We start from the raw sequence: 27,326 nt of genomic DNA, 5'->3' as shown, positions 1-27,326 counted from the left end.
ATATATTTGTGTGCCATTTGGCATATCACCAGTTATGTGGCACATTCTGTCCCACAGCAACACCCTTCAGAAAACAGCACTTATCTTCTTGCTTCTTCCGTGCGACTTGTTTGGGTCTCCCACGTCTGAATTCCTCTCGGTTGGGTGGGGAGAAGGCATGAGGATGGAACCCACCAGGCTGAGTGCTTCTCCTCTCTGCTTCCAGCTTGCACACATCCTCTGCAACTTGGATGCTTTGCTTCCTCCTTCCTCTTTGCAATTCTACTCCCCGGTACGTTTCTCTTCCCTTTTCCTACTCTATCTCCCACACAGTTTCTGTTCTCCAACTCTATCGCTTCATTCTGTCAAGATGTGGAATGCTGTTTAGAAACTGAGCTGAACCAGGGGACCATGACTACAAGAGGGCTGGGGCTGGGCAGTGCCGCTCTGCCTCCTGACTTCCCAAAGACAGCCCATTACTGCCTCCTATCACCTCCTTAGAGCTTTGCTTCCCTCATGTCTTCAAGCAAACGGAATGATGCAGGTGAGTGAGGGAGCAGAGCAGTGTTACGCAGGCCTGCAGCCCCTTGCTGGATTTCATTTCCTCCTTATTTGCCTTGGCCCACGGCACCTAGCAAGGCCACCCACCCATAGTTGTGGATTCAACCACAGGAGCAGGAAAAGCCTTCCGCCAGCAAGCTGCAGTTCAAAATAACTCCCTCCTCCCCTATCCCATAACTACCTCCCTGTAGAGAACACAATGGGGAGGAAAAAAAAAAAGAGAAAAACAAAAAACAACAACCCTGGGGAAACTAAGGAGTTCTCACGGTGAATTTTATTTTGTAGCAACAATATAAACACATGAATAAGAACAGGCATCACTTGCAGGGCTGGCATCGGATCCAGAGTACCCTGAATCTAGCAACCCGCCCAGAGCAGATGCGGGTGAACCTTCCCCCTGACTCCACACAACAGCCAAGTTGCAGTCCACCAAGATCATTGTCATGGAAAGACCAACGCTTGAATATCTGCTATTACCAAACTCATGCAACCGTGGAATGTACTAACCCTCCCTGCCCCCCTCCACTCTCAGGGTTTAAAAAACAAAAAAGGTAGAGCTGCAAACCAGTAGAAAAAAAAAATTGCTTCCAGCTTGCTGAGACTGAAATGGCCTCTTGGACTTAGAAACTGAAATATTGTTCTAGAGATAACCAAGGGGTTGACACAAAGCACTGTATTTACAACTCAAAAAATAAAATTGTTATGTACTTTAATTTATAGGAAATTTAATACATTAGTGTTTACAAAATAAGTTCTGGACTCAACTGAAACAGCGTGCTGCTTAGCAAGTTCTTTTTTCCTTCCTCTCACTCCAACTGAACAGACCAGCAAGCTTAAGAGCTTCTCCTGTGGTCCACGCACAACAGTTGAGACATTGAAAACAGCATTTCCCGAATGTCTCGAGGCTCTATTGCCCAAACTGCACAGCTGAAACCTCAAGCTGCCCTTCAGCAGGTTCCATACATGTCTCATGAAAACCACTGGGCTACTAACCAGTGTGCCAGCTGACGTTACAAACCAAGAATTATCCATACTACTAGCTCACACAAACAGGAAAGAGGAAATATAACTACACATTCAATCTCTTATTCCTAACAGCAAAGCTGCGAGCTCCATCACTTGAAGTAAGATACTTCAGTTAAGTGAAACAGTACCATACAGTTCAAGAAACAATTAAAAAAACCCAAACATTTTAATAGTATAAAAAGTCGTTTACCGGTGTTTCTACTATAAAGCTTTGTTCCACAAATCAAAAGTGATAAAATAATTAGGTATGTTTACAGTGATAAGAGACTGCAGTGTAGACATTTCAGCTCACGTTTCGCTGAGCACTTGAGTACGACGGACTGTGACTGAATTAATACACAGCTATGATGCAGAGCAAACTGCAGACGTGAAGCACACACCTGGACGTGGAAATGCACCCACTGCGTGGGGACTTACTTCCTTTAGCCCTCCTTCACCCCTCCAGAAAACACTGTAGGAAAAAAACTGTATTGAGAAACTAAGGCATAGAACTATTCCGACTGCAGGAAAGCAATCCTTATCGCAGGAGGTGCACAGAGGAATAAGGGAAGCACACGAAACGCAGCATGGGGAATCCCAACGTTTGAAGCCCATTCTTTCTCCTCAGATAAGAGGACATCCGCAAAAGTGAAAATGTACAAAAAAATAAAAACTGTCAAATAAATAAAGGGTACGGATGTTAATCAAACACATACATAAAGAAACGTATTGGCATACTGTATGCAGTATACGGTATATTCATAGAATCACGTGGGCTGGACAGCACTTCACAAGGAGTCACATTCTGAAGGCATAATCCCTTGTGTCTTTCTCCTCCAAAAGATCTTAGGGTTTCTGGATGTCGGGTGCAACTTCAGTAACTGTACTGAAACGGACTGATAAACTGAAGGTCTATCAAACGGTTACATTTTCACATCAAAATGGGAACCAATGATACGGACTCTTCCATACTCTCATTGGCATTTTCTACACTCCCAAACTGTAGATAGGTATTCCACTGTAAGTGCGGTACACAAAGGCTGCTGAAACCATTCAAAGTGATGTAACAACAGTAAGTGCCAAGAATATCTGCTATGATACAGAACCGGGGTCTAGGTCTACCAAATGCTATACCCACGTAACATTTTGAACCATGAGATATTTTATGCATCTTCCATTTTCCCTACACACACTGTTGCAAACTTGCTGTTCATTGTGTCACGGTGTTTGCATTCCTACTTCTCCAATGACTTGTAATTCTAATGTTTAACAACCAGATCTACGCTAGGTACACTGAAAGTAGACACTGAAATTTCAAGTAAAATGAACTGTAGCCACATCTACTGGACTCTACACGTCCCGACATCTAGATTTACTTTGATAAGTTATACAAATACATAATACATTCTTAAATAATGTAGACCCACAATATTAATTTGTGAATCTTTCCACGTTATAAAACCACTTGAACAGGAATGTTTATCCACCTGTATTACTGTTTAGTTTGCAGTGTCTTTTGCTTTTCTGTTTCCACAGAGTACTGGACCAGTTCTTACGCTTTGGCTATTGAAATCTCTTATTTGAATGAGGCAACACTGGTTATTAAGGCTGTTTTTTCTTCTCTCGTGAAGTTTCATTCCTTATTATGACACTGGTTTCCAGAACAGGATGACTATCTTGTGTCTTCAGGTTCTGTTTTTATGACCTTCCTTTCTATGTTGTTAAAAGCCGAGTGAGGAAAATCCTTTAAGATACCAAGGCCCTCTGTGTTTAAACAACAACAAAAAAAAAAAGAAAATAAAGAAAAAAACATTAAAAATACTGCTTGGGAACAAATGTATTCTGTTCTTACTTCAAGAAAGATACACAAGACTCTTTTTATCTTTCAGTAACCTCTTTCCTATCAAGCTTTCCAAACTCAGATGGGATTTTATTATTGTTCCTGAAGTCGTAAGAATGTAAAGAATTCCTGGCTTTATCTAAGGAGCCAACTGTGAAACTTAAACCACCTGTGCATGAACGATTTTTGCTGTCTTGTGTGAAACTTAGGGAGTTCCTCCCATAGCCAAAGGGAAGCACCATAAACATGAGCAGAAGTCAGTGAATGGGACACTCAGTTCAAAGCACATATAGCACGATACAGAGAAGAGAAAGAGAGCTAGGCAGGATAGGAACTCTCTTTATGAAAACTATGTTTATAGTTTGATTCCTTTATACAGACTATAGCCACGTTACAATCAATGAGAGATGGCAACCTAAGTATTTAACAGCAGAAATTTGGGTCAATACCTCCCTGAGGACAGACAGTTGTTTATTTTAATATAGTGATTGCATCTTCTGAGTTGATCCCAAGTAATAGTCAATCTTCTTCTAGATTGATAAGTAACACCACTCCTGACGCCTTGTCTGAAGCCTTGGTTAAAAGGTTACATGCAAAGAGCTGCAGATAGAGCTACCTTCTTCACTCAAGAGACAGCCCACACCAAGTGGTTAATCAAAGCTATTCTAAGCAGCAGTGGTTAATTTACATGAGACAGCACAAACCTGAGGACTGGGACTTTGCCTCACCACCAGGGTAAAGCCGGATCAATTCACTGCACAGAGGTTTTCCAATGTGCTGCTCTCCATCAAGTGAAATGTGCTGCAACTGTCTACTGGGAAGATTTGACATCCGGAGATTCAGCGGTCTTTCACCTGGAAGCGGTTCACAGTGAAATATGGATGCATTAAGAAGAAGGCAATATTAAAAATACAATTAAAAAAAAATAGAGACCTACTAATTTTATCAGGAATCCTAAATTTCCACTGTTGGTTGGAATTCTAGCAGAGCAAGTGTTCTGTGAATATGCTGGCACGTTGACTATTCCACAGGCAGTGGATATTTCTATAACCACGTGAATATCTTATTCTGCTCAAAAAGCCCACCGAGATCCCCAAAATTCCCAGCGTCTCTGCACAATGGATAAATGGTATAAAGCAACTTGCAGCATCAGGAGCTGGAAGCACACACTACTCTTTCTGTGTACTTGTATACAGCACTGCTCGACCGACACACACAAATGGAAATTGATATTTTAATGCTCGCTTGCTTTCATTCCCTTAGTTTCTCCCTCTACTGCTTCTTAAAAAAAAAAAAAAAACAACAAAAAATCCAACCCTTGCTTTTAAAAATACAAATAAATAAAAAAAAATTGTCTGCTTGCATTTCTTGTCCATACTTAACGTTTTCTCCCATTACACAACACCCAGACAGAAAACCAAACAGAAACCGGTCAAACAAACTAAACATTCCTAAAATTAATGCAAGCTGGCCAACAGCCAGTTGGTAAAGCAAACAGATCACCACAAAACTATAAGCTTTATGAAGAACAAGCTACTACAAACATTATAAGAATCTGCTTGCTACTAAGGAATTTACATAGTAATTTACATAGCCAGCTACTCAAGTTCCTAGACTGCACAGATAGGTATAAATAAATAAATAATTGGGGGGGGGGGGGGAGGGGGGCAGGTGGTACCAACTGCACTATCAGCTTTACCTTCCATCTCCACAAAGGAAGAGAACAAATGAAATGCAGCATCCTGAACACGCCTCTCTATTTACAAAACTTGGGATAAAACTGGAGACGAGCACTGCCCTCACTAACAGTGGTTCTCCCTCCCTTCTTCCCCCTCCTGCACGTTACCTGCAGGGAAAGCCATTTGCCCAGCTACACGACAGTAACAGAGCAGAATCTGACTATACATCTGACAGTGTTACTTAGACTGCAAGCACTTTAGGGCAGAGATCTTGTCTTGTCCATTCAGTGCTCAGTGTTTTGTTTGTGCCACACCAGATAAATAACACCACTGACAAAGGTTGTGTAACATCAGATGCATCTGCTGACAGCGACACCGTGCCTGGAAGCTACTATACCTTGTCCATCAATGTTATCTAATGACATGCCATTGGGGCTGTGCTCTTCCGAGTTCTGCCTGTAACACCCTGTGGAAAGACGTCTCTCTAATGCAGCCTGGTTGCAAAGAAATTCCATCTGTTTTGCCATCACCTTTTCAGACTGCAAATAAAGCACACACACATCTATTGAGTCAAAACATGGAAAAAACAATATCTGATGATAAGACTAGCAGCCTAGATGTAGATTTTTGTTGACTCATGTGTACAGATGTGTGTTTTACAGTTTCTTCCAATCTATCAAGTAAACAAAGTATTTTTGCACCCATAAAAATTTCCATACTGTACATCTGAGTCACTCAGGAATGCTTAAAATCTGAGTTGCAGTAGTTCATCCATGCAAAAATGCGATGCAAAATTCTGTTCTTAGAAAACCCATTGAAAACACACTTCAGGGCTGCAAGTTACGTGAAGAGAATCTCAAGAGAAGTGAAAAATAATGTCTTAGCTCTGCTCAAGTACATGTATGCACGAAGTATTCCAAGAGCAATGGCAACATCTGCTAAAAACTTATGCCAAGATTTCACCAGACATCTTGGAATCTTTATTTTAAGAAACAGCACTATACAAGCTTAAAAATCTGCCATTCTGAAAGTGTAGGATGACAGTATGTTTGTGGGGGATAAAGGTGCGAAATGTCTGTCTAGAAGAAGAACAAGACCTATACACCTCTCGAGAGTGAAATTAAACAACGCAGCGCAACGTGGGAGGAAATGGCGTCTGAGTGTTTGTCATTGAATCTGACGCCAAGAAAATTCTAACTTTCAACATAATCTTGTTCTTAAGAATGTAAATAGTGTTTGGCAAAAATAAATAAATAAATAAAAAATCACAAGTCGATAAAGTTTGTTTAGAAGAGCCACTGTGAACATGAGAACACAAAGCAGATCAAATTAACCCCGTAGGATCGACAGGAGAAATTTCATTTCTCTTCCAGGTAATTTCTCCTATTGTTTCAACCAGAATAGATGCAGACTAAGAAGTGATGCCAGTTTTCACAGCGCTCAGCCTCTCCTGGTGGATGACCGAAGTCCTGACTTCCCACAGCATCAGAGCTTCTCTGGCACAGCCACGACCCTGACAGGTGGGTAACAACACAACCAATAACACTCTGCTTAGAGGTCATCAGGTGCTGCAGAATGCTGACAGCTCAAGCTTGGTCTTGGGAAGTAGGTTAAAAAAGGAAACAATTTTCAAATGGCTTACTTCCAACTGTGCTTTAATTTTGCTATTCTGTCAGTTCTGTCACTACTTTCAAACTGAAAAGCGATTTTTAAATGGCAGTAAAACATTTATCATTTGACTCCAGTAATCTTTGTTGTTTAATTGAGATAGAGAAAACAGAACTGCAACAATTTTTCTGATCACCATAAATTACCAGAGAAGCTGTGGATCCATTTGAGCCTAAAACAAATTTCTATTCCACTGTTGCACAGCAGTGACCACTGGCCAAAAGCATGCAAAACCAAGTTCGTTTAATCGTTATGCAAGATCAGAAATGTAGCACAATTGCTTTTCAGTGTAGCAAAATGAACACAATTTGCATGACTAGATGCTGCTTTACAGTAGAAGCACGCAGAAGCCAGGGTAACATATCTAGTCTCAGAAAACAGAAGCATAGATCCCAAACAGAATCTTACACGGAAACTTTGTGATTACATTTGTCATCAAGGCTGGGATAACCTACAGAAAAGACAAAGAACCAGAAACCTGTCTTCACCTATTAAATGCCTTCTGGACACGTGAAAATGCTGCACTTCTACCAAGCTGGATGTAACTGAGAAAGGCAACGTATCATTTTGGATCCAGAGGCTCTCTCTATCCTAAATATAGTGGACTATCCTTGTAAAAAGAAATGTCAGAACTGAGGACTCCAACATTTCCTACTCTATTTATCCTCTAGATTCAACACATTTCCATTTATAGCTAATAACTCAAGTACACAGCACACACTGTACCAATAGTACCCTACTTGCTCCAACAGGCTATCTCATACTCTCAAGCCCTCTAAGATAGACTTTGCTTTCTTGGAGTGAACAAGGTTAAAGCTGTAACGCTGTCAGAACAGTTTCAGAAGGTAATTCCAAATTGAGTGATGCAATCACAGATCAGCTAGGTAGCCTTTGAAAACTGAAGCTAATTCCTTTAGTCATCAGACCAAAACATCAAAATCGATGTACAAAGACATGCCTATATTATTCACAGCGCAGTACAGTTGGTTTACCTGGGAGTTAAGAGCAGCTGAGTCTTCACTCTTTCCTTTAGCCAAAGAAAGTGGCATTTTGTCTGGCTGATAGAGTGTTTGGACTGCGTCCTGGAAGTCAGGATAACCATCCTGTTGAGCATAATAAAGAAACCAAACACGAAGAGAAAGACATGATTAATTTTTTCTGCACCCCATTTCTACGCATACTCAAAAGAAGAACGCAAACCAACCCAAACTGACAGCTCTGGCCTGGCATTTAGATGTCTGTGCTAACCATCCCTTGAAGTTTGAGTGTAAAATGCATACAGTCCCTACACGGTACCCACTACACATCTAATGTCACATACACAGACAATCATCTCTCTCACGGTTTCAGGTGAACCCAGACTATTGTTGTCTCTGACAAAAAATGGCTTTTATCAGTTAGGCTTTGCCAGGTAGATTTAGGGCCAGCATTTCTGTTCCTCTTTACATACAGCAGCCTTGGACATTAAGAAATCAAATATATACCTAAGTCAAAGACCAAGACCCAGCAGATAGCTGTTAACCTTGAGAAACTGAGTGAGGCCTCCTAAAACTCAACACGCTTCACACAGAAAATATACTGGTGTCACAAAATGAAACACTGCTATTTCAAGAGAAGCCAAGATTTTAGGTACTATGGGAAACCAGGATTCAAGAATTCTTTCAGCCTCAAATGGTTACGACATGCAAAACTCTCTTGCAGCTTGCATATGTGCAAATAAAGCAAATGAAGTTTGTGTGAAATCCTGCCAGACTTCATTACAATAAATAAATCATCGGAGCAATGGTTCAAGATGAGAAACTTATCCTGCTTGGCACTAAAGCTCATGTAAAACAGAGGAATATCCATAAACATCTACAAAGTCAGAGCATAGGTGATCTGAGAAAACTCCAGAGAACTTAGACTAAAACCTGAAAATGGTGACATTTGTAACTGAGTATTCAAGCATCAGAAGTATTACAGGTAACATAACTTTCATTTTGACTTCTGGAGGCAAGTGTATAGAAGTAAAAACATTTTTGCCAATCGCCAAACAAATAAATTACCATCCAAGAAAGATGAACTGGGACCTTACAGAAAAATCACGGGAAAGACTACAAGCTCTATGCATCTGGGAGGCATGATACACAACAACCTGAACTGAACAGCTGTGGTCAGACCCTCAGTGCAGTGTAATGCCAATAAATTATTCCTTACGCTTCAGGAGAAAAAAAATCATGTGTGAATCATTGCATAAGGCTTTTATCCACCCAACATACTCCCTCGGGGAAAAATAAACACGATAAGTATGTAAAATTTCATAACCAGGTAAACTGCCACAAAGCCTCATCCTCTGGAAACAAAGACTCCGCAGCGCATTTCCATGAGCGCTGACCATTTTCATATAGTCAGACCTGAATTTGTTTGGGAAAAATCATTGTGCGTAGGAAGATGAAAAGCGAATACACAAAAACGTATCACCGAGGATCCTAGTTTGGCAACCAATCAGCGACACAGCTCTTTACAATGTGTCTGTGAGCACACCCCAGTACAAAAGCAAAGGCTGTTTCCTACAAGCAGGCCCCCCTGCCTGTTGCTGTGACTGTCACCCATCACTCCTGCGTGTGACCCTATGATGACAGTGCTAGCGTGGATCAGCACCTTGGAGACCCTCCCTAGGAGGAGGACTGCTGAGCTGCAGGTCATGCTAGGCGATGCCCTGCTTTGCACCAAGCTCCTTTCCCTGTGCACAAAGAGGGGCCTGCTTCGTGCAGCACAGCACTTATGTTTTGCTGTGCCACTGCTCAGTTGTTTTTCAAGAGGCTTCTTACAGCAGATGTTCCCAGTCCCACATGTGCTTTTTTGCTCCCTCTAATGACATTTTTCCTATGCAAACAGTAGGCTCTACTGCTTTTGCTGTTTTCGAGAAAAGCAGCAAAATCCCACACTTACACTGATTTTCTTTTCAACCGTCTCAGCAGCGAGAGAGGTGGGCCTTTTCTCCCTCTCCCCCCCCCATTCCGTACTGGCACCAGTGGAAGACGTTTCCTCACAACCTCCACTTCTCCCTTCCTTCCTGTGTCCCCCACTGAGCACAGTGAAATGAGCTTTGGCAAGCCTTCCCCACCCCTCTTGTTCAGCTGGCACAGAACAATTCCTTCCTGCCACAAGCCCAGGGGCAGCGAGGCCGTGTTCAGCTCTCTACTCCTCTCTTCTCTCAGCTGTTGGTGGTGTACCTGAGAGGGGAACCCCATTAAACCCAATAGAGAGCGGCATGACACGGAGCAGCCCCTTGCTGTGAGCGTGATACACCTGTGACTTATTCTGCTTTCTAAGCTGCTGCCCCAGCAGCTCACCGCTCTGAGTGCTGTTGGGACTGAGTCACAGAAGATGACAAAACAAGGGGTGCCCCTGCCCCACAGCACCTGTGCAAAAGGTGCAAGAGGAAATGCCGGTTCCACCCCAATTAATCTACTCTGCCTTCTCTCCAGGGCAGGCTTAGGAAATGTAACTCTCTCTAATTTTTTTCCCTTGTAACAAAATTTGGTTCTAAAGCCCAATTCATTCCACATCTTTTTTCACTCCCTCTGCACCTTTAGTCTCTCATTTGCCTGGAATTTTTTTTCCCTCCTTCTCCCCTGTACACTTCACTCCCACAGCTTGCCCACCCACTCTGTGAATAAGAGGGGGAGAGCACACGGGAAGAGAAAGGCTTTTACAGGTAATTTGATGTAATTCATGGCATATTGTTTCTTTGTAATGCTTATGTGAGTTTCATATTCATAAAGAGGATAAATGTACATTTGTGGCTGTAACCCAGCAATGTTTAAGCTTGCATACACAGCTCTGATAGCACAAGTGCAACCTTCAGAGGTTTTTAGGTTTGGGTTTTTTTTTAATGCGTTGGTATATTTCAGGAAATTAACTCATCTTTTCTAAGTGTTCTATCACAGTATGCAAAAAAGGGCGTGAAATCTTTCCAAATTCAAGCTAGTATTTTAGACCACACTTTACAGAGACGTTAGTGACTAATGAGCAACGGAATGGTGAATCAGAATACAGAGGGCAGCCTTAAAACAGAAGCACAGAATGACCTTTACAAAAAAAAAATAATAATAAAGGAAGGAAAAGAAAGAAAAGCCAGGGATAGCCATAACAAGTCACCTGCGTCCTGATCCACTGCATCCAAGTATCAGCATGGCAGTCAGCTGACTGAGCTGCAGTCAAGTGTCACAACTTCAGAAACAGGATGAAGAATATTCATCCAGAAAGGAAGAAACAGATTTGCAGCACTTATTGCCATTCCCATTTAACCGAAAACATACACTCTCTTTCCCAAAATGCAACCTCTAAGAGACCATGGTATCAGATGTAAGAGTGATCTACTGAGTAATACTGCTTCTTCTCCCCCGTCCCCCCTTTGAAGAAAACTCCCTAATTAGCAATCAGAATCATAATGCACCAGAGTAACCATTTACCTCGGGGAGTTCAGGAGACTCCCCTTGTAAAGAAAGGCATTTGCACTGACAATGGCACTCGGCATTTCAGAGTTATTAATGCTATCTTCTTACATGAAAGTTAATTTCATTTAGCTTAATTTTCCATTTCCTATTTTGGAGACAGCCTTATTTCTGAAGAAGTGATTTGCACAATTAAGACACAAAATTTGCATATGCATTTTAAAATATGACTGTAAATTTCAGATACAAACCAAACCTAGTAAACATCCATTCTCAGAACTGTTGAACTAAATAGTGTATTGAGAAAGCAGAGCTGCCAGACTCATCATTCAAAAACTAAGAGAACGCAGATTCCCTGGGGTTGTCCTAATCTTCCTTCTTCCCATGTTTTTCACTGCTTTTTATTATACTTTTTCCTTCAATGAAGATCCTACAGAAAAAAGTACCTCCCTTACGGTGTGTCACTTCAGTCATTTGCTCATCACCAATTATCACTGAATGAAGGAAAAGCTTTCTAATGCTGAAATCTAATCGTCTGTTAAGTACTATTTCAAGCACAGGAGGAGCAGGTCCCCGCCAGCTCTCATCAATTAAGACTAGGCTGGACTAAAGAGGAGGGAGAATCAAGCAACCATCTTGCAACCTGTCGGTCAAGGCTGGCAACAGAGCGAAGGTGGATAAAATCATGTAATGAAGCTTCTACCAGCTCTTTCCTCCGGACTGAAGAGCAGGCATAGGTCAAAGCACACCTCAACACATCTAAATGGCAGTACAGAATTGTTATCATAGCTCCAAGTAAATTCTCAACGTGCACGTGTGCTTGGCATTCTATAAACTCAAACCGCAAGTGAACGCAGACTGGTGGAACTGAAACAGCAATAACAAAAGAACACACCTATGTGCCTATTCAGAACTGCCTTTTCAAAGCTAAGTGCTCCCACTGGGGTTTGCTGCAAAGGAAAAGCCCTCGTACAGGTAACAAAGCACTGCGCTGCTGAACAAATGAGAGCCTGGCATTGGGTGCATCATTTACCACAGACGGTGTTGCACATTCCAGAATGCTATAAAGCTTCCCTCTGCAGTTAAGGAACATCACATATCTGCAGGACGTGTGATTCTAGCTCAGTCCCAGCTTACATTCTAATGTGCGTTTATATTTGCAGCTCTTGGAGCAGGCAGCGCAAGAAAAATCCCCACAACACTGCAAACAAATTAGAGATCCGTGTAAAAATTAATCACCAGTTTGTTTGAAAAATGAGAAGGGAAGATCCGCTACTCTTACAAGTTACACAGGTACACAGATTTACAATGATTTATGTATTTGTTTGCTTAAGTGACTTTTTAAGAGCCCTCAGATTTATTTTCCTGCAGTGGTAACAGGACAAAAAGCGGAACACTCACTTCCCTAAGCAAAACCCCGTGCAGGTGTATTTATCAGCCAGGTATATATGTGCTTTAGGCCCAAAACTCACTGCAAAACCCAGTAAATTAACACCCACTAAAAAAAAACTAATGCTCACTGAAAAAACTCATCCCACCCAATGCTGACATCAAAGCAAGAGGCCTTACGGGAAGACGTCTCCTATAGAGCTTGAGTTTGTTCCATCACAGGATATCACTCGATCCATTCTTCCTCCTTCTACAAATACTGAGTGCAAAACACCGGAAGCATCTTTACCATAAAGCAAATCCTCCTCTATTCCCCTGCTCCTACAGACTGCTGCAGCAAGCATTTACATTTTCAGTGACTCCAGCAGTGGTTCTCGCCCTCTCACACCCATCAACTGTCTGCAAAATATTTTCCTGACAAAGCTCCTTCGACAGATCCCTTCAAAATAAACGTAAGTTTTATCATGCATAGAGTGAAATATGGGAGCCACAATACTGTACCTCTATCTTGATTCTCTTTGGTGACAGTTCATCCCTTTCCCCACATTTAGATCTAGAAGAGAAGACATTTGTTATTAGTAAACAGGAGATTAACCCTGACCACCAGAGATAATAATGAGAAATAGTCAAGGGAAAAAAAGTAAGGCCAGAAGTCATCAGATGCACAGAAAAGCATCCAACGCACTTGGACTAAAAGCCACTTGAGCACAGAGGAAAAGAATACAAGTGCCTTGTGTTGTTTTCAGAAGTGTCAGAAGACTCATGCACTCTCCTGAAGAGAAAGGAAATCTGCTTGAGCACAGAGAATCACAGAAACGCCTTTTACTTTTGACTACCCAGAATGGATTTGTATTTACATATCATCAGCATGGAAGGAAGGAGAGCAAGAGAAAAGCACAAAAAACCCCCCGAAGCGTTATGAAAACTACTTCGAAAGGATACTGTAATAAAGGTCAGAGTTAAAATGTGAAAGCAACATATAAAAAGTATCTGGAAGTAATAAATACGAGGGAAAGTTCATTTTCAATTGCAACCAGAAGCTATTAAGCCCTTGCTATTATTCCATAGCAGTTCACCTAACAGAACATTAATGACTGAAGTTAGGACTTGGCTTCAGTTTTTTTATCAAACAAGTTCGTAAGACACTCCCCTACGATCTTATCTTTCTCATGCCCTGGAAACCAGCAAACTCAATCAGTATATTTAAAAACAATAACAACCAGCAACAACAACAAAAAGCAAAACAAGAAAAATACCCCACATGAGGAAGCTTTTGGCTATTTTGGCTCTATATTTTGGCTATTTTGGCTCTATATTAACCCTGAAATACTCATATGCCTCAAATACCTGAAACGCTACCCTCTCACATGCCTTTCCACCTGCACTATCACTGCAAAAGATGGAAAACCAGAGAACAAATAAAAAGGTGACTCAAGACAGCTAAATCTTAGCAGTTTAAAAGCTTCAGGACTCAAATAGCATTTTCCTACTTTCCTTGGAAGAGCACTTTGCTAGCTAGAGTGCAAGGAGAAAGCATCTCTTGCGCTTCAGAAGAAATGCTGTGAAACTGATTAAGTGAAGGTCTTTTGAGTGAATTAAAGCCTTACTTGGTGGTCCTGTAAGTATACTTGTATGTAACTTCTCGAGAGATTTGCCGAGCTAGTGCGAAGAGTTCATCTCTCCTGGTCAGCAGAGCATTATCTTTCACACACAGCTGAGCGGCTGCTTCATTAACTGTTAGCTGGAAATCAAACACAAAAACAGATCTGTGATTCTGCATGCTTTCACCCACTATCTTTGTACCCCCTTCTGAAATAATGAAAGATTTCAATGGCAAGCAAGATTACCTGTACCTGTAATCTAATGCCTCGAGGGTTTCTTTCAATTTATTTACATCCTTAACGCACAATAAGCCTCAGAGAAAAGATACAAATGTGGTCCGTGCACTGAACGTTCTCTAAAGTAAAACAATACTGAAATACTCTGGATGTGCTCTGCCTGTGCCTCAACCCAGCATTAATTAAGTCTCTATATAAAACAGGAGCTCTGAACGTTCACACTGGTTGGCTCCCAAAGCCTGGTTTACAGGGAGTACTATTTTTATAACCGCAATATGCCCCGGACTTGAAAAAAAATATATATCTGACAGTGTGGGTACAGATGGCTTTCCCTGGTGAATACAGCATACATTCCGTAGAAGGTGATGGTTTAAGAAACCATTAAACTTTTTTTAGCCGTGCTTCTCACCCTCGTGTTTGTGAAGACTATCTTCAGACATGAATCAAATGTAACTAGTTTCAAGGATGTTTTCCCAAGCCTGCTGGGACACATTTCTAGTGTCTCTGCTGCTGGCAATAGTTTGATAAAGTGGAGGGAAAAGAAAAAAAAAAAGCCTTAAGGCTCAAAACGGTTTCATAATGTACTTCAGAAGCCTATAGAAAGTGGTGCTTACTGCCAGCAATTGTAACAGCTCGACAACATCGCTGTCTGAGCAGCACACGATCAACACTATGGATAAACAACAACATTACTAATGTAATGAGAAAAACCCAAACTGGGATGCTGGAAAAAAGATTCCTCCTGCTCCTTCCCCAGCAATCAGGGTCTGATGAGACATTTTCACTTCTTCCTCAACTACAGAACAGCCAGCAATCATCACAAGGCGTAATAGCAAGAGGACAACATAATAATACTACAGGTCCTTTTTGCAGACTGCACACAAACCCTCTTTATTTTTCCAATGGAAGTTGCCCTGCATGGGCTCGGCTTCTCACAGGTGAGCACAGCCTCAGATTGGCTGCTGGGTGGTCAGCAGCTCACCTGAACCACTGCACCTCCACCCCTGAAGGATGTCAGCCAGATTCTGTGTAAAGCCACACTCATTCTCCAGGGAGGATGAAAAAGATATATATGCATCAGCACACAACATCCACAGACGAGATTCTCACAGCAGCCAGCACCCTGTGAAACCTCACAAAGAACAGAACTGCTCTTCGTGACATTTCATAAGCATTTTTTCCTCTTCTTCAGCATAAAACCTTCTGATCTGATTAAGACGTCCCCTGATACCTGACGTGCCAACATGCCTTTAACAGGCCAGCTGGATACACAGCCTGAGCTTTCAGTCTCTGTGCAGACAAAAAACGTCCCACGGAGATGAGATGCACAAGGGTGGGAAGCTGAAGTTCAACCTGTGCAACATCTCTAGGTTACTGTGCTCCTACAGAACAACACGCTAAAATAACCAACTATTACCCATTTGAGGGGAACTGTTGCTATAATGGCTACCTTTTTCAGAAAGAACACAGGAAAAGTAATACAAAAATAAAAGGTTAATACAGCACCTATGGCAAGAATTACCACCCAAAGCAGGCACTAATTTCTGTCAGAGTGATAGCTATTGCTTTGCACAGGATGAATAATATGGCTAATGTTTACGATACAATTCAAAGTATTTTTTATCCCTCAACAAAGGTTGCAAAGAGCTGAAACAGCTGAACACGCTTTGGGTACTCGTAAACGAATACTGTTTGTCCTAATACACAAGACAAATGTTTGTTTGTTGATTTTTCCTGGTTTCTCCTCTGAGGTCAGATCCAGACTACTGAATTGCTTCCTGCCTTTTCAGGAGGCACAGTGCTGCAGTGAGAAAGTACTGTATGCCTGAATAGCAAAATTCTGTATGCTGGAAGCCTTGATGACAGAGCAGTACGTGACTGTACAGGCTCTACAGAGAAGGATGGGTACATTCCCGTTCGATGGGATTTACGGTCTTCCAGCCCTCCCCCTCCATCCTCACTCTCCCCACTTAGAATCACACAATTAAATACTAAGCCTTACTGTTTTGGTGAGTCAACAAAAGGAAGACACCGAGTTAGACAATTTACTGCTTGTACTTCTTACTCCTGTTTCTCACACTGTTAAACAGGATTTTTTCAATTTTATAGGTACCTAGACAAGTACTGAAATACCACCACACAAATTACAGATCTGACTCAAACATGCAAGAGTCACCGAGTGCAAGGGCATGCCTCACACGCAGCCTTCCTCCACTCCAACTTTAAACACGACTCGCTCTCCCTGTCTGAAAATCCGTGCAACACCAGAGACAACGGGATGGATTAAGGAGAGCACGTTTACCAGTTTTGGAGCCTCTGTTTCAAAGATTTTGCATTAGATTTTGGGCTAGATAAGTGCCTTACAGCAGATAACGCTACCAACAGCACATACTTTCAGAACAGCTCAGCAGCTCCAGTTCTCACTGGTCTCTAATGGCTGCTCGAGCCCCCTGGGATACCACAGTGTTCACACAGAGCACTCTCAGTAACTTACCACCAAGTTTAAGACAAGTCTGCACGCAACTCCACACTGCTTGAGGAGTCAGAAGTGCCCTGATCTTTACCTTAAAAAGCTATCCACTATTCAAGCTTTTTAAAATTCACAGAGAAGTTTATTCAGCTGTTCATTGCCAGCTGCCAGGAGAAACTTTGAACCACGAGGCAGAAGGACAGTCTTGGAATGTATTAACATGTACAGAAACACCATATCAGGATGAAGAGAAACTTACCTCCCTGCTTGTTTAAGGTCCTTCCTTCCAAGCAGCTAATTGCTTAAGCCATTGAAAATAAAAATCCATTGAAACAGAATGCACAGAAGGGCAAACTCTGGTTTACCAAACTGTGAACAAAAAATAGTCTCAGCGGTCACATAGTATGTGTCTTTTGTGCTTTAAAGTAGAAAGGAGAGAAAACTGTGCAAGACAAAACTTTGTGATATCCACCCTCTTTAAGCAAACAGTAAACCAATTACGAGCAAATTCCTCTTGTTTGCATGTGTGCAGTTCCCATCAAGTTCAGTGAGGCCTCACATGCGTAAGTGAGGCATAAGTCAACCACATACTTCTTTGATCCCATGCCCTTAGTCATAATAGCGATAGAAATATTTCCTAAAGCCAAACCATGCTCTCATTTCAGTTTTAAACACGGTTTTACAATGATGCAGTCAAGATCTGTAGAGCTGCACTAAGTCACAGGGCAGAGCAGTCCTCCTTTCTTCCAGTTCTTCAGCACCCTGCTTCTCCAAACGAACACCCACTAGTCACACCACCAGCTTTGGAGGGCCACTCCTGAGCCCAGCATGCCTAACACACACACACTGATGCCCCAGTGCCCACCTTGCGCTGCACTGCTGCGTGCCAGGAAACTGTCTGAGGAGCAGTCTGCCCAGATTTCAGACTATTTTCTTCAGCTGCTACCAGAGAACGAGATGGAAAAAGTGCACAGCTGCACATGCTGCTCTGCAGGCCTCGACTGCATCCATCCTCACACGAGGAGAACCCCTTCCTCCTAGTCCTGACTCCGCAGCAACACACACGGGGCACCTACACAACCAAGCCTCTCAAATCCTGCCTCCACCTCATAAGCTGCATGCTCTGCATCAGGAGAGACTTCTGCAAGGATGGGGAGAAAGACTGCGTTTACACTTGCTCTTGCACACCAGAACTTTATACATCATACGCACAAACACAGCCACAAAGCAAACAAATGAAAGGTGGGCAACTGAAACACGTGGTGCAGACATGACTACTGACAAGTTCCCATGAAGTGTCTCCCTGCCCTGATGTTCCAAGCCCTTGTAAAGTCACTGCTAGTAACTTGCACTTCCTCCTAAGTGAAAATACATAACCAGAAATGTAAAGAAAGAGACCATTCTCTTCTGCCCGTGCCCTCGAAACCACAAAGAGAATCTTGTTTTATGGACAGAACTATGGGTAACGCACCTACCATACTTCCTTTTGAAGTGAAAAAAGGCTAAAGCCAGTACAGCTTTTCTGGCACTCCTGTAGCATAAACACTGCCTTCCCTTTTGGGAACTCAGTTGTACATGCCAAATTTTAAATCCAACTGAAATTTCGCAATCTCTGTTAACTGTAAAAATGCTGATGCAGCATTCATAATCAACAGTTGTTTTGGCACCGCTACGACTTAATGTTTGTTCTCCTCTTGTACTGTACTTTGGCATTAGGGAACTATTCCCAACACAGACACACCTATCACATTACAACATATGCAGCATGAGCCTCAAGAAAGCCAGAATTGAAGCAAAGGAGACCTGCACGGACTGCTAAGGACAGGAAGGAACAAATGCTATGCAGGTATTGATGGAAAAAACTTCAGAGTACAGCCACCCATTATTATTGCAGACAGTCCTTTCATGTCCTCATGACTCTCGCTGTCTACACTTGGCTTGGCTGGCCCAAAATCACTGTGTTCCCTGAAAAACCTGATAGGTTTTATCATTAAGCTTCATCCTTGCCCAAACATTTCAAAAACACCCCACCAGGTTTAGGAACCTCACCCGCAGAACCCTTTTTACTTCACATTAGCTACAGAGAGGGTCTAGAGCTGAGGGAAGAGAGCACATTCTGTAAGCATACATAAGCTGTCTCAGTCATTAGCCTTCTAAACAACCAGCCTAACCTCGAAGGCACACAGGAATATGAAGTCAAGACTGGTTTAAAAAGGTGCTGAGTGCCTAGAGTCCCAAGGAATGTGCTCGGCACAACACCAGTGTGCTATTTCAGTGTTTAAAGCCTCTGTCTGGAGGACTGTAGCAGTGACTGAGCAGTCTGAGCACATAAAGCTGAAGTCATCAGCGCACACGCACACTCACACCCAGGGAAGGGTGTTTCTTTTTCACCCAAGCCTTCTATTCCTGGGCAGAGCTGGCGACGTCTCTTGCAAGACACGCAGCTCTCATTATCCAGTCAGAAGTGCCCATACAAAAGGTGTATCCTATAAATAGCACCTCATATAAAGTGCAGGAATAGGGGAGGAAGCCCGTTGTTGCTCAAGGGACTTTACCTCGTGGAGGGTAAGATGCTTGCCATCCTTTCTTTTTGAGTCAAATCTTCCATATATTGCACTGTACTTCCTGATTTCCTCCTCTTTGTGAGGGTCCTCATCGCTCATCTCAAAGATGTGACCAATCATCTTTGCCAGTTTCTTATTCGTTTTCAGCAACTCCTTGACTTCGTTCAAGTCACTTTTGGGCAGGGAGGGAACCATACGTTCTACGCATTCGGCAACTGACAGAGCAGCAGCGGCATCCAGCGTCTCGCTGTTCTCCTTCGGTGAAGCAGGAGAGCCGAGGTCAGCCGGGGAAAGGCTATGTTCACTCTCTGTAGTGTGGTGTCCTTGCCAGAGCCTCGGCTCACTGCTGCCCTGTAGCGATAAGCTCCCCACCACATCAGATTTGCTCGCACCCACGCTCTGCACGCAAGTTGTGGCAGCGCATTTTGGAATCTTCAAGTGAGGTTCTCTGGTAGCACTGTTCCGCTCGTAGCTACTGCAGGATATCCCCAGCCACGCAGGAGACCCTTCTGGCAGTTTATATATTGGAATGCTGCTGACTGGTAAGGAAGTGAGAGGCTGGTTAAAAAGACCAGGGTTTGTGACCCAGTCCCGCAGGGCCTTCTGCAGCCGCCGCACGTGAAGCGGCTTGCTAGCCATGCCTACGAGAGCCATTATCTCCAAGAACTCTTCTTCACCTGCTTCACAGAGCTGCTGGACATCATCGCCACCCTGCTGAATGAAGGCATCGAAGTAGAACAAGAGATTTGCTTTTTGTAGTATTCGATACAGCTGCAATTCCCCTAGGGTTCTGGGTAGCGCTGACGCCATCACGGATGACAGAACCTGCAGACAGTAGAAGCAGAGAGAAGATGAACATCAGAATGGCGACACCCAGATGCATTCCTCCCCCGCCCCGCATCCTTCCTTAAGACTGTCAACTGAAAGGATGGGATTTTTTCCCCCTCGTTACAAGACCACATACAGAAATGATAAAAGTGGTGATAGCTCTCTTTTTTTGTTGACCAGCTAACATCTTATCAAACAAGAGACTCAGCTGAAACGTTTGTGAAAAAACAAATCAGGAGATAGTTGCGAAGCACCTACAAAGAAGATGATTCAAACACGAAACCAGCTTGTTTTCAGCATTCCCACTTCATGTTTGTTCCCAAGAATGTCATTCAGTATTGCTCACTGCTTCTACTCCGCTCCTTTTTTTTACATCTTCAGACCAAAACGATCACAAAACAAACCAAAGGATTACTGAATACCCGATCCTCTGAAGAAAAAAGAAATCATCAGTTTTGATTCCCTCTAATTCTCCATTGCCTTCCTCCGTAACAATTTGGAGGACTGTAAGCAGAAAGCAGAAAGAGAAAGCAATGCTTCACAGAACCCCAGAGAATTAATGAAGCTGGATCAGTGAGGGGCTGCTTCAGAACCAAGTGTTTTTACAATTTTTACCGCTACACACAAACAGGATTCTAATGCCTCTGCTGATCTTAATTCCACTAGCAACATCCACAGACAAAAAAAAATTCCGATGGGTTCCGACACGTACAGTTGAAAAACATCACTTTGAACTCCCCTGCCCGTTCCATCTGCTAACAGGAGTGGGTCATCGATACCTACGAGATGAAATACCGCTCAGCTGTACAGCAACTGCACTCCAAAGGCTCCCAAGAGACAAACAGCAGCAGTCGCCTGCCTTCACTGCTGCAGAAAAGCCATTCATACAGGTTTCATCTTCAGAGAACGGTGTTCCCGTAAAACCCACGTTATCCACAATAATCCCACAAATAAGAACCCCTTCAGAGAGCTCTGAGATCTCACGCTTACATGGTGGCTTTCACAACTACAAGCAGATAATTTCCTGTATTAGTGTATTAAGCTAAACCACCAATCAATAAGACCTAAAGCATGCGATTTGCAGTTGGTTCTGAAAGTAGAAGAACTAAAACACAGAGCTGGTCCGCTGGCATTACTCTGCCTCTACCACTGCACAGTGCTTCAAAAGAAAACACAGTAATACCCCAAAAACAGCACTTAAGAGAACACGCTAGGGGGAAAGAGGTTTAATGACAAGCACAACAATATACAACCACAGCACAGGACTGACAAAAGAATAAATCTATCTTTACACATCTACTAGCAAAAATTAGCAGGACAACAAACATCTCAAATACGTGTATGGCAGTGACGGGATACATACAAACTATCTCTCCAGGAAAGAAAAAAAAAAAAAGGCCTGAAAAATGAAACTGCTGCACATCTCATCCTTTAAAGCTCTGTGAAGCAGAACTGACAGCAATAGCTGTTTGCATCCCAGCAGCCACCCCAAGGGCCCGGCGCTGGGACCAGCACCTACCAGGCTGTGCACTTGGAAACTCAGGGTAAAATGGGAAACAGAGAAGAGCTGCATATTTTTAGAAACAGAGCTGAACTATAGGAAATTGTTAACCGTAGAACGACAGTTAAGCACTGTCTACACTCAAAGATGTGAACAGCAACAAGGAAAGTGAGGCACATTGCTTCAGGAAATCCTTTAAGCGGAGCATAGTTCTGTATTTTTAAAAGCATCATGACTTCTCAGAGATGCTTAGAAAAACCCTCCCGTTCCATACAGACTTTGAGGAGACAAACAAAACGAATGGCCCACAGATCAGCGGTACTTCAGTGAACTGCTCCTAACCCTCCTTGCTTCAAATGATGTTGCCTTCCTCTTATCAATACCACAAATCAACTTGTTTATATAACTGCTACAAGAATACCCATTTTCTCTGAGACACATCCATCTCTGCACCGAATCTACATAAATCTACATAAATGGGCTTTGTGCAGAGAACCAAATTGAATTCTGAGACGAAGGTGGCAGTGAAATTACACGCAGCCCAAGTGCTCCAGGCAAGGCATGGAGCTAATTTTTCCAGCCCACGGGCTGGAAGAAGCAGCCATAGCCCATGAGCAGTCTTTACCTAGAGGCTCTAATCAACAAATCTCCTCATGACAGATAAAACTGGATTAATATGTACTATGGAGGCGTCAGCAGCGAGTCCACAGTTCAGACTGCGCCGAGGTTTGCATTTAAATCAAGACTGAAATCCCCTCTGTTTCATACTTTGAAGACCAATTCTGCTTTCCAAATTTAGTACAGTAACTCCTCAGAGGGCCACACAAATTTTCCATTTAAGATCACTCCAAATTTCTGCAGAGTAGATATTTTCAAACACTCCCCCTCCTGACCTCCCTTCTCCTCTCATCATGCTGAGCTCCTTCAGTTGGGCCGCGCTCACCCCAGCAACATCCAGAGCACTTGGGAGCTTTCCCAACAGGACAGCCTCACTCCCTGCAGCTCTGTGCAGCCAGGGAGGCAGTGAGCTGGTCGACCTGGAAATGAGACGGGACCAACAGGAGGACAAGCAACAAGGGTTTGCTGAGACAGCCATGTGGCACTCATTCAGAATCAGGAGCCCCTTAACCCAGGGACACAGGGCTGCTGCTGCTGCTCGCCTACTGGGCCTGCTCATCAGGGTATCAGTGCTACCCATCTTCCAAGTGATTTAAACAGCTTCTCCGAAACCCAAGGGAGTGCTTTTCACCCTTGCTGATGTTTCCAAGAGCAGCAGGGACAGCACTTCTGGGACAAAAGGGTAGGCACGAGGAAGGGTGACGCAAGTGGCAGACAGCTAGAAACTGACATCCAGTGCTCCTCGGCAGGGATTGCGCCTCAGGAAGCCCTCGGGCATCAGGGGCATTCCTATTCCTCCTCTTCCACGCTGTGTAAGCCGGCTCATCGGCCACCCCAAACAAGCTGCTCCGGCAGCAGCAACCTGGGAGGCCGTTCTGATGCCAACCTGCATCAGCACAGGGCCGCAGCACGAGGCATGCCACGGACGTGGCGGGGGCAGCTGGGCTGCCGCTCTGCCTCCTATCCGCACATCTTCCACGCGCAAAACAACGAAGCCAGGAAACTCCCCTCAACAGAAAAAGCCGTCTGAAACACACGTCGGAAGCCGGGAAACCGCCGCACTGCCCTCGCCTTCCCCCACCCCCCTCCATCAGCGCCGGCCGTGGGAGCGGAGGGAGGCACAGCGAACAGCGCGACACCGCACGGCCGCACCGCGTGTCCCCACCCGCGGCCGCTCATCCCGGCCCACGGAGAGGAGTGGGGAACACCGCGCTGCCGCGTTTTAGGCAAAAGTCCTTATTTCACACCGCGTCTCCATCGCTTTGGGCGTTCGCGAGGTCTCCACAGACGCGCCGCGATCGGAGCGGAGCTCCGCGCTTTGCATATGCATCGCCTTTTGCAGCGTTTCCAGGGCACTTTTCGCAGGAGGGGAAAATTACACGGGAGCTGCAGCAGCAGCAGAGACTTTGCAAACTAAACAAGTCTCGTCTGGCTCCGAGATGTGCCAAAACACAGCCGCGCGAGCGAGGCTGGCGAGCCACCGCAGCGCCTATAAGGGACCCGACACGCGCGGCGACCGCACCGCGCCGCTCACCCCCACCGCCCCCGTCCCGCTCCGCTCCGCTCCCCCCCCACACCCCGGCTCAGCGCTCCGCCCTGCCCGCCCCCGGGCCGCTTTCCACGTACCCCGCGGCTCCCCGCTCTGCCGTCCCGGCGCCGCAGCCGCAGGCTCAGCCCCGCCGAAGTTCCTGCCAGTGCCCTCCCGGCCCGAGCTCCTCCTTTCCCATGGACGGGGCGGCTGGGCGAGCCCGTCCTCGCTGCTGCCGCCGCCAGGAGGAGGAGGAGGAGGAGAAGGAGGAGGCGGAAGGGGGGGGGGGGCCGCGCGGCCGCCCCACCGCCCAGCTCCCTGCTCGAGCGGAGACCGAGGGAAGGAAGGAAGGAGGGAGGGAGGGAAGGAAGGAGCGGCCTGCACCGCCCGCGCCGTCACGTGGGGAGGTCCCGCGCGCTCCGCCGCCCCCTCGCCCACGCGCGGCCGCCGCGTGACGCAGAGCCCGGCGGGGGCCGCCGCCGCGCGGGGGCGGGAGCGGGGCCGCCGAGCGGGGCGCGGGGAGAGCGGCTCCGCCCGCCGGGCCACGCGCGACGTCCGCTCAGAGCGGGCCGTAAAAGTTTCCCGAAGAGGGAGCCGGGGAGCAGCGCGGACCTGGCCCGGGCGCCGTGCGGTTCCCATGAGAAAGCCGAGCCGCGCGCTGCCTGCTGAGACCGCAAAAATGCGCGCGGCGCTGCCTCCTCCCTCCTTCCCTTCCTTCTTTCCCTCCTTCCTTCCCTCCTTCCATCCCTCTCAGTAGGGTTTTGCGTGCGCCTCGAGGCACTACAACCACGGCAATTAAAGCTGTAACGTGTTGCAATACCGCGCTCCTGCGGAGCTTCCATCCCGAGCGCCGGGGGCTGCCGAGGAGCAGAACGGAGGCTTTGCCAGCGAGCAGCGGGGAGAGTGTTCTTGAGGTGCTTTGTGGCACCGTCTGAGGGGGAACGGAGCGGTGCTCCTGTCCCGATGTAGGATGTCTGCCCTGTGCAGGTGGGAAGGATGGGGTGGTACCGCTCCTGGTAACTTCACAGCTACTTCCACGCAGCACGCTTGGTTTTGAAGCGGTTGCGCCACAGGACTTAGTAACGTGAAGTACGGAAATCAGGTGGATCCAGTAATGGAGGCAGCAGAACCGCTAGCTCAGGGGGCAGCCCCCGCTTCAGACCTTTTTCCGTAATGACTGCGAGCTATGCGATCACGGTCAGCAGTTTCTAAGCTCGTACCTAACCTGAGGCTGCCTCACATGGCCTTGGTGGCACGGTCCTGACAGAATGAAGGACGGTTTGCAGTGCACGACAAGGTGCAAACAACACGTTTGTGGAGGAGGAGAGCGATCGGTCTGCAGTCGCCCTCGTGGAGCTGAGAGCAGAGAGCATCTCGACACAACAGATCCTTCCATCCTCAGCGCACAGACCTCACCCGCACAGCCTGGCTCTGCGTTGTGCTGTCTGATCACATGAAGAAAGATGAATCTCACACATGGCACAGGGACGCTCTCGCAACATACAGAAGAAATGCAGCTGATGAGTTCTCCGTTTCCTCTGACTCCCACATTGAGGAGGAATCTGAGCGAAACACGAGTTGTACGGAATCAAGGCAAAAAATTGAATTGGCACGCAATCACACAGGAGACAAGACGGCAAGGCAGATCCAGAGGCAATTCCAAGGCTGCCAACACAGCAGCTGGTACAGCTCCCCGAGGAGCTTCACGCAGAACAGCTCCGTGGTTGGTCCCTCCGGCTCCGACTGCCACCAGAAGAGCTGCGGGCGGCGGAGGAGGCAGAGCACAGCACAGGGCTGGCACTGCTGCCCACCCCCACCGCAGTCTGTTCCCTTGTGGCAGGTCAGCGCTGCGGGCTGGGCCGTAACACACGCACGGCGCGAGGGAAAGTGCGTGTTGAAACACATTTCTCAAGGATGCCACGAATGCCTGGGAGGAAAACCCTCAAATTGTTTACTCCTAATGGAGAAGACAAAAATGCATTGCATAAGCGCTCCTTTTCTGACTTGCTGCTGAGCAGGATGTTGTGGCTGAAGCGTGAGGCCGGGGACAGAGGTGGCTGCACATGGTTTGTGGCTCTGCTCTTGCACGTTTGGAGCATGTAAATCAGAAAGTGGCTTCAAAGTAAAAGGAATTGTAATATACGACAGCTGAGATCATGGGCAGCGGAGGCAGAAGAAAGCTGGGGTGGGAGCTAAGAAATGGAAGGGTGTGTGGGAGTCAGTAGGGGCAGGATAGAGCAGAGCGGAACTTCAGGAGTTTTCAGCTTGACAGGAGTGTGAACCAGGAAGACGGGGTCAGGGCTGACTAGAAGAGGAAGTTACCTCATCAACACTGCAAGTGATATCTTCCTATTGATTGTCAAATGAACAGATTTTATGGCCTGGAGCAGCTGTAAAAAAAATCATCATACTTTGACCTCCCATGCCCTGGAGATGAAAGAATTTCATCTTGTCATTTGAACTAGATTAATCCAATGTAAATAAAAAGCACACCAGTTATAATTCGTTGGAGGGTACACATTCATCACAGACTGAGACCTGTGCAAGCATGTAGTGTGTAAAACAAGACTTTGCAAACACTTCTCATTTAGTCATCATCAGAACAGGAACAAACGTGGAAATGACTCCATTGCATTGTGCCCAGTGTGGTGTTTCAGCCATGCCTGTTACAGTCAGACACCGAGATCTGCACATCCCTTGGGAAGCACGGAGCTCGCTGCTGGCCTGCTCTGAGGCACGGAGCCAAGCAGTAGGAGCTCCTGCAGGCAAAGAGGTGGGCGAGCTGCAGGAGGGGCCGTGAGCTCTGGCATCGTGAAGCTCCCTCCCAGCAGGGTGCTGATCCCAAGGCACGTGTGACCTGCCTGACACCGTGCCCAGGGCTCTGGCTGGCACAAGCAGGAAGGGATGGAAGCCATTTCCAATAACTGTGTGTTATATTTATGCCTAGTCCTTGTACATCTTCATACTGTCAGTTTTTCCTTGGGACAGAAAGGGAAACTGACTCCTCGACATCAGTAGTTCCATTCCTGTTTTATAGGCCAGCATTCAATTTCTTAGGGATTCTAGCAACAGGGTTGTAAAGCTTCCCTCACAGCTGCCCCTACCAGGGGCATCCGATCAGCTCAGCACATTTGCCCTGACAAGACCATTGGCAGCAGATGAGAGAAACCAGTCATGCCAGAAGAAATGCCTGTATCTAAGGGCAGGTACGAATCACCCGAACATGTCCTGATCTGCAGGGTTCCCACTGTCCTCAGCAGGAAAGCCAAGCTACGAGTTGGCTGTCCTGCCATCTCATGTGCCACGCTCACCATCTCTTACATGAACAAGAAGGCCCCTGTGCTCCTTTGTCACCTGAACACAACGGCAGAGCCGGGTGATGTAGCTGAAAGTTGGGAGACAAGATTAAATATGGAGCC

At 45.5% G+C, this 27,326-nt stretch overlaps 1 protein-coding gene across 1 annotated transcript; it reads right to left on the bottom strand.

Annotated features, from left to right (window-relative positions):
- Window positions 1-1,713: 1,713 nt before the first annotated feature.
- NAB1 (NGFI-A binding protein 1) lies at window positions 1,714-24,143 on the bottom strand. The gene is made up of 8 exons (XM_065751134.1): window positions 24,006-24,143; window positions 19,424-20,257; window positions 14,168-14,301; window positions 13,062-13,113; window positions 7,725-7,835; window positions 5,462-5,603; window positions 4,090-4,239; window positions 1,714-3,309 (listed from the first exon to the last, which is right to left on the bottom strand). Exons 2-8 carry the CDS (start codon window positions 20,240-20,242, stop codon window positions 3,218-3,220), a joined length of 1,500 nt encoding a protein of 499 aa, XP_065607206.1. The 5' UTR covers window positions 20,243-20,257; window positions 24,006-24,143; the 3' UTR covers window positions 1,714-3,217.
- Window positions 24,144-27,326: the final 3,183 nt, after the last annotated feature.

This window comes from Cyrtonyx montezumae, unplaced genomic scaffold (assembly GCF_038088225.1).
Source record: "Cyrtonyx montezumae isolate F1298 unplaced genomic scaffold, pur_monq_1.0 scaffold_7, whole genome shotgun sequence".
Lineage (NCBI taxonomy): Eukaryota > Metazoa > Chordata > Aves > Galliformes > Odontophoridae > Cyrtonyx > Cyrtonyx montezumae.
The sequence above is the reverse complement of the archived record's forward strand: the minus strand, read 5'-3'. Positions and strand labels throughout refer to the sequence as shown.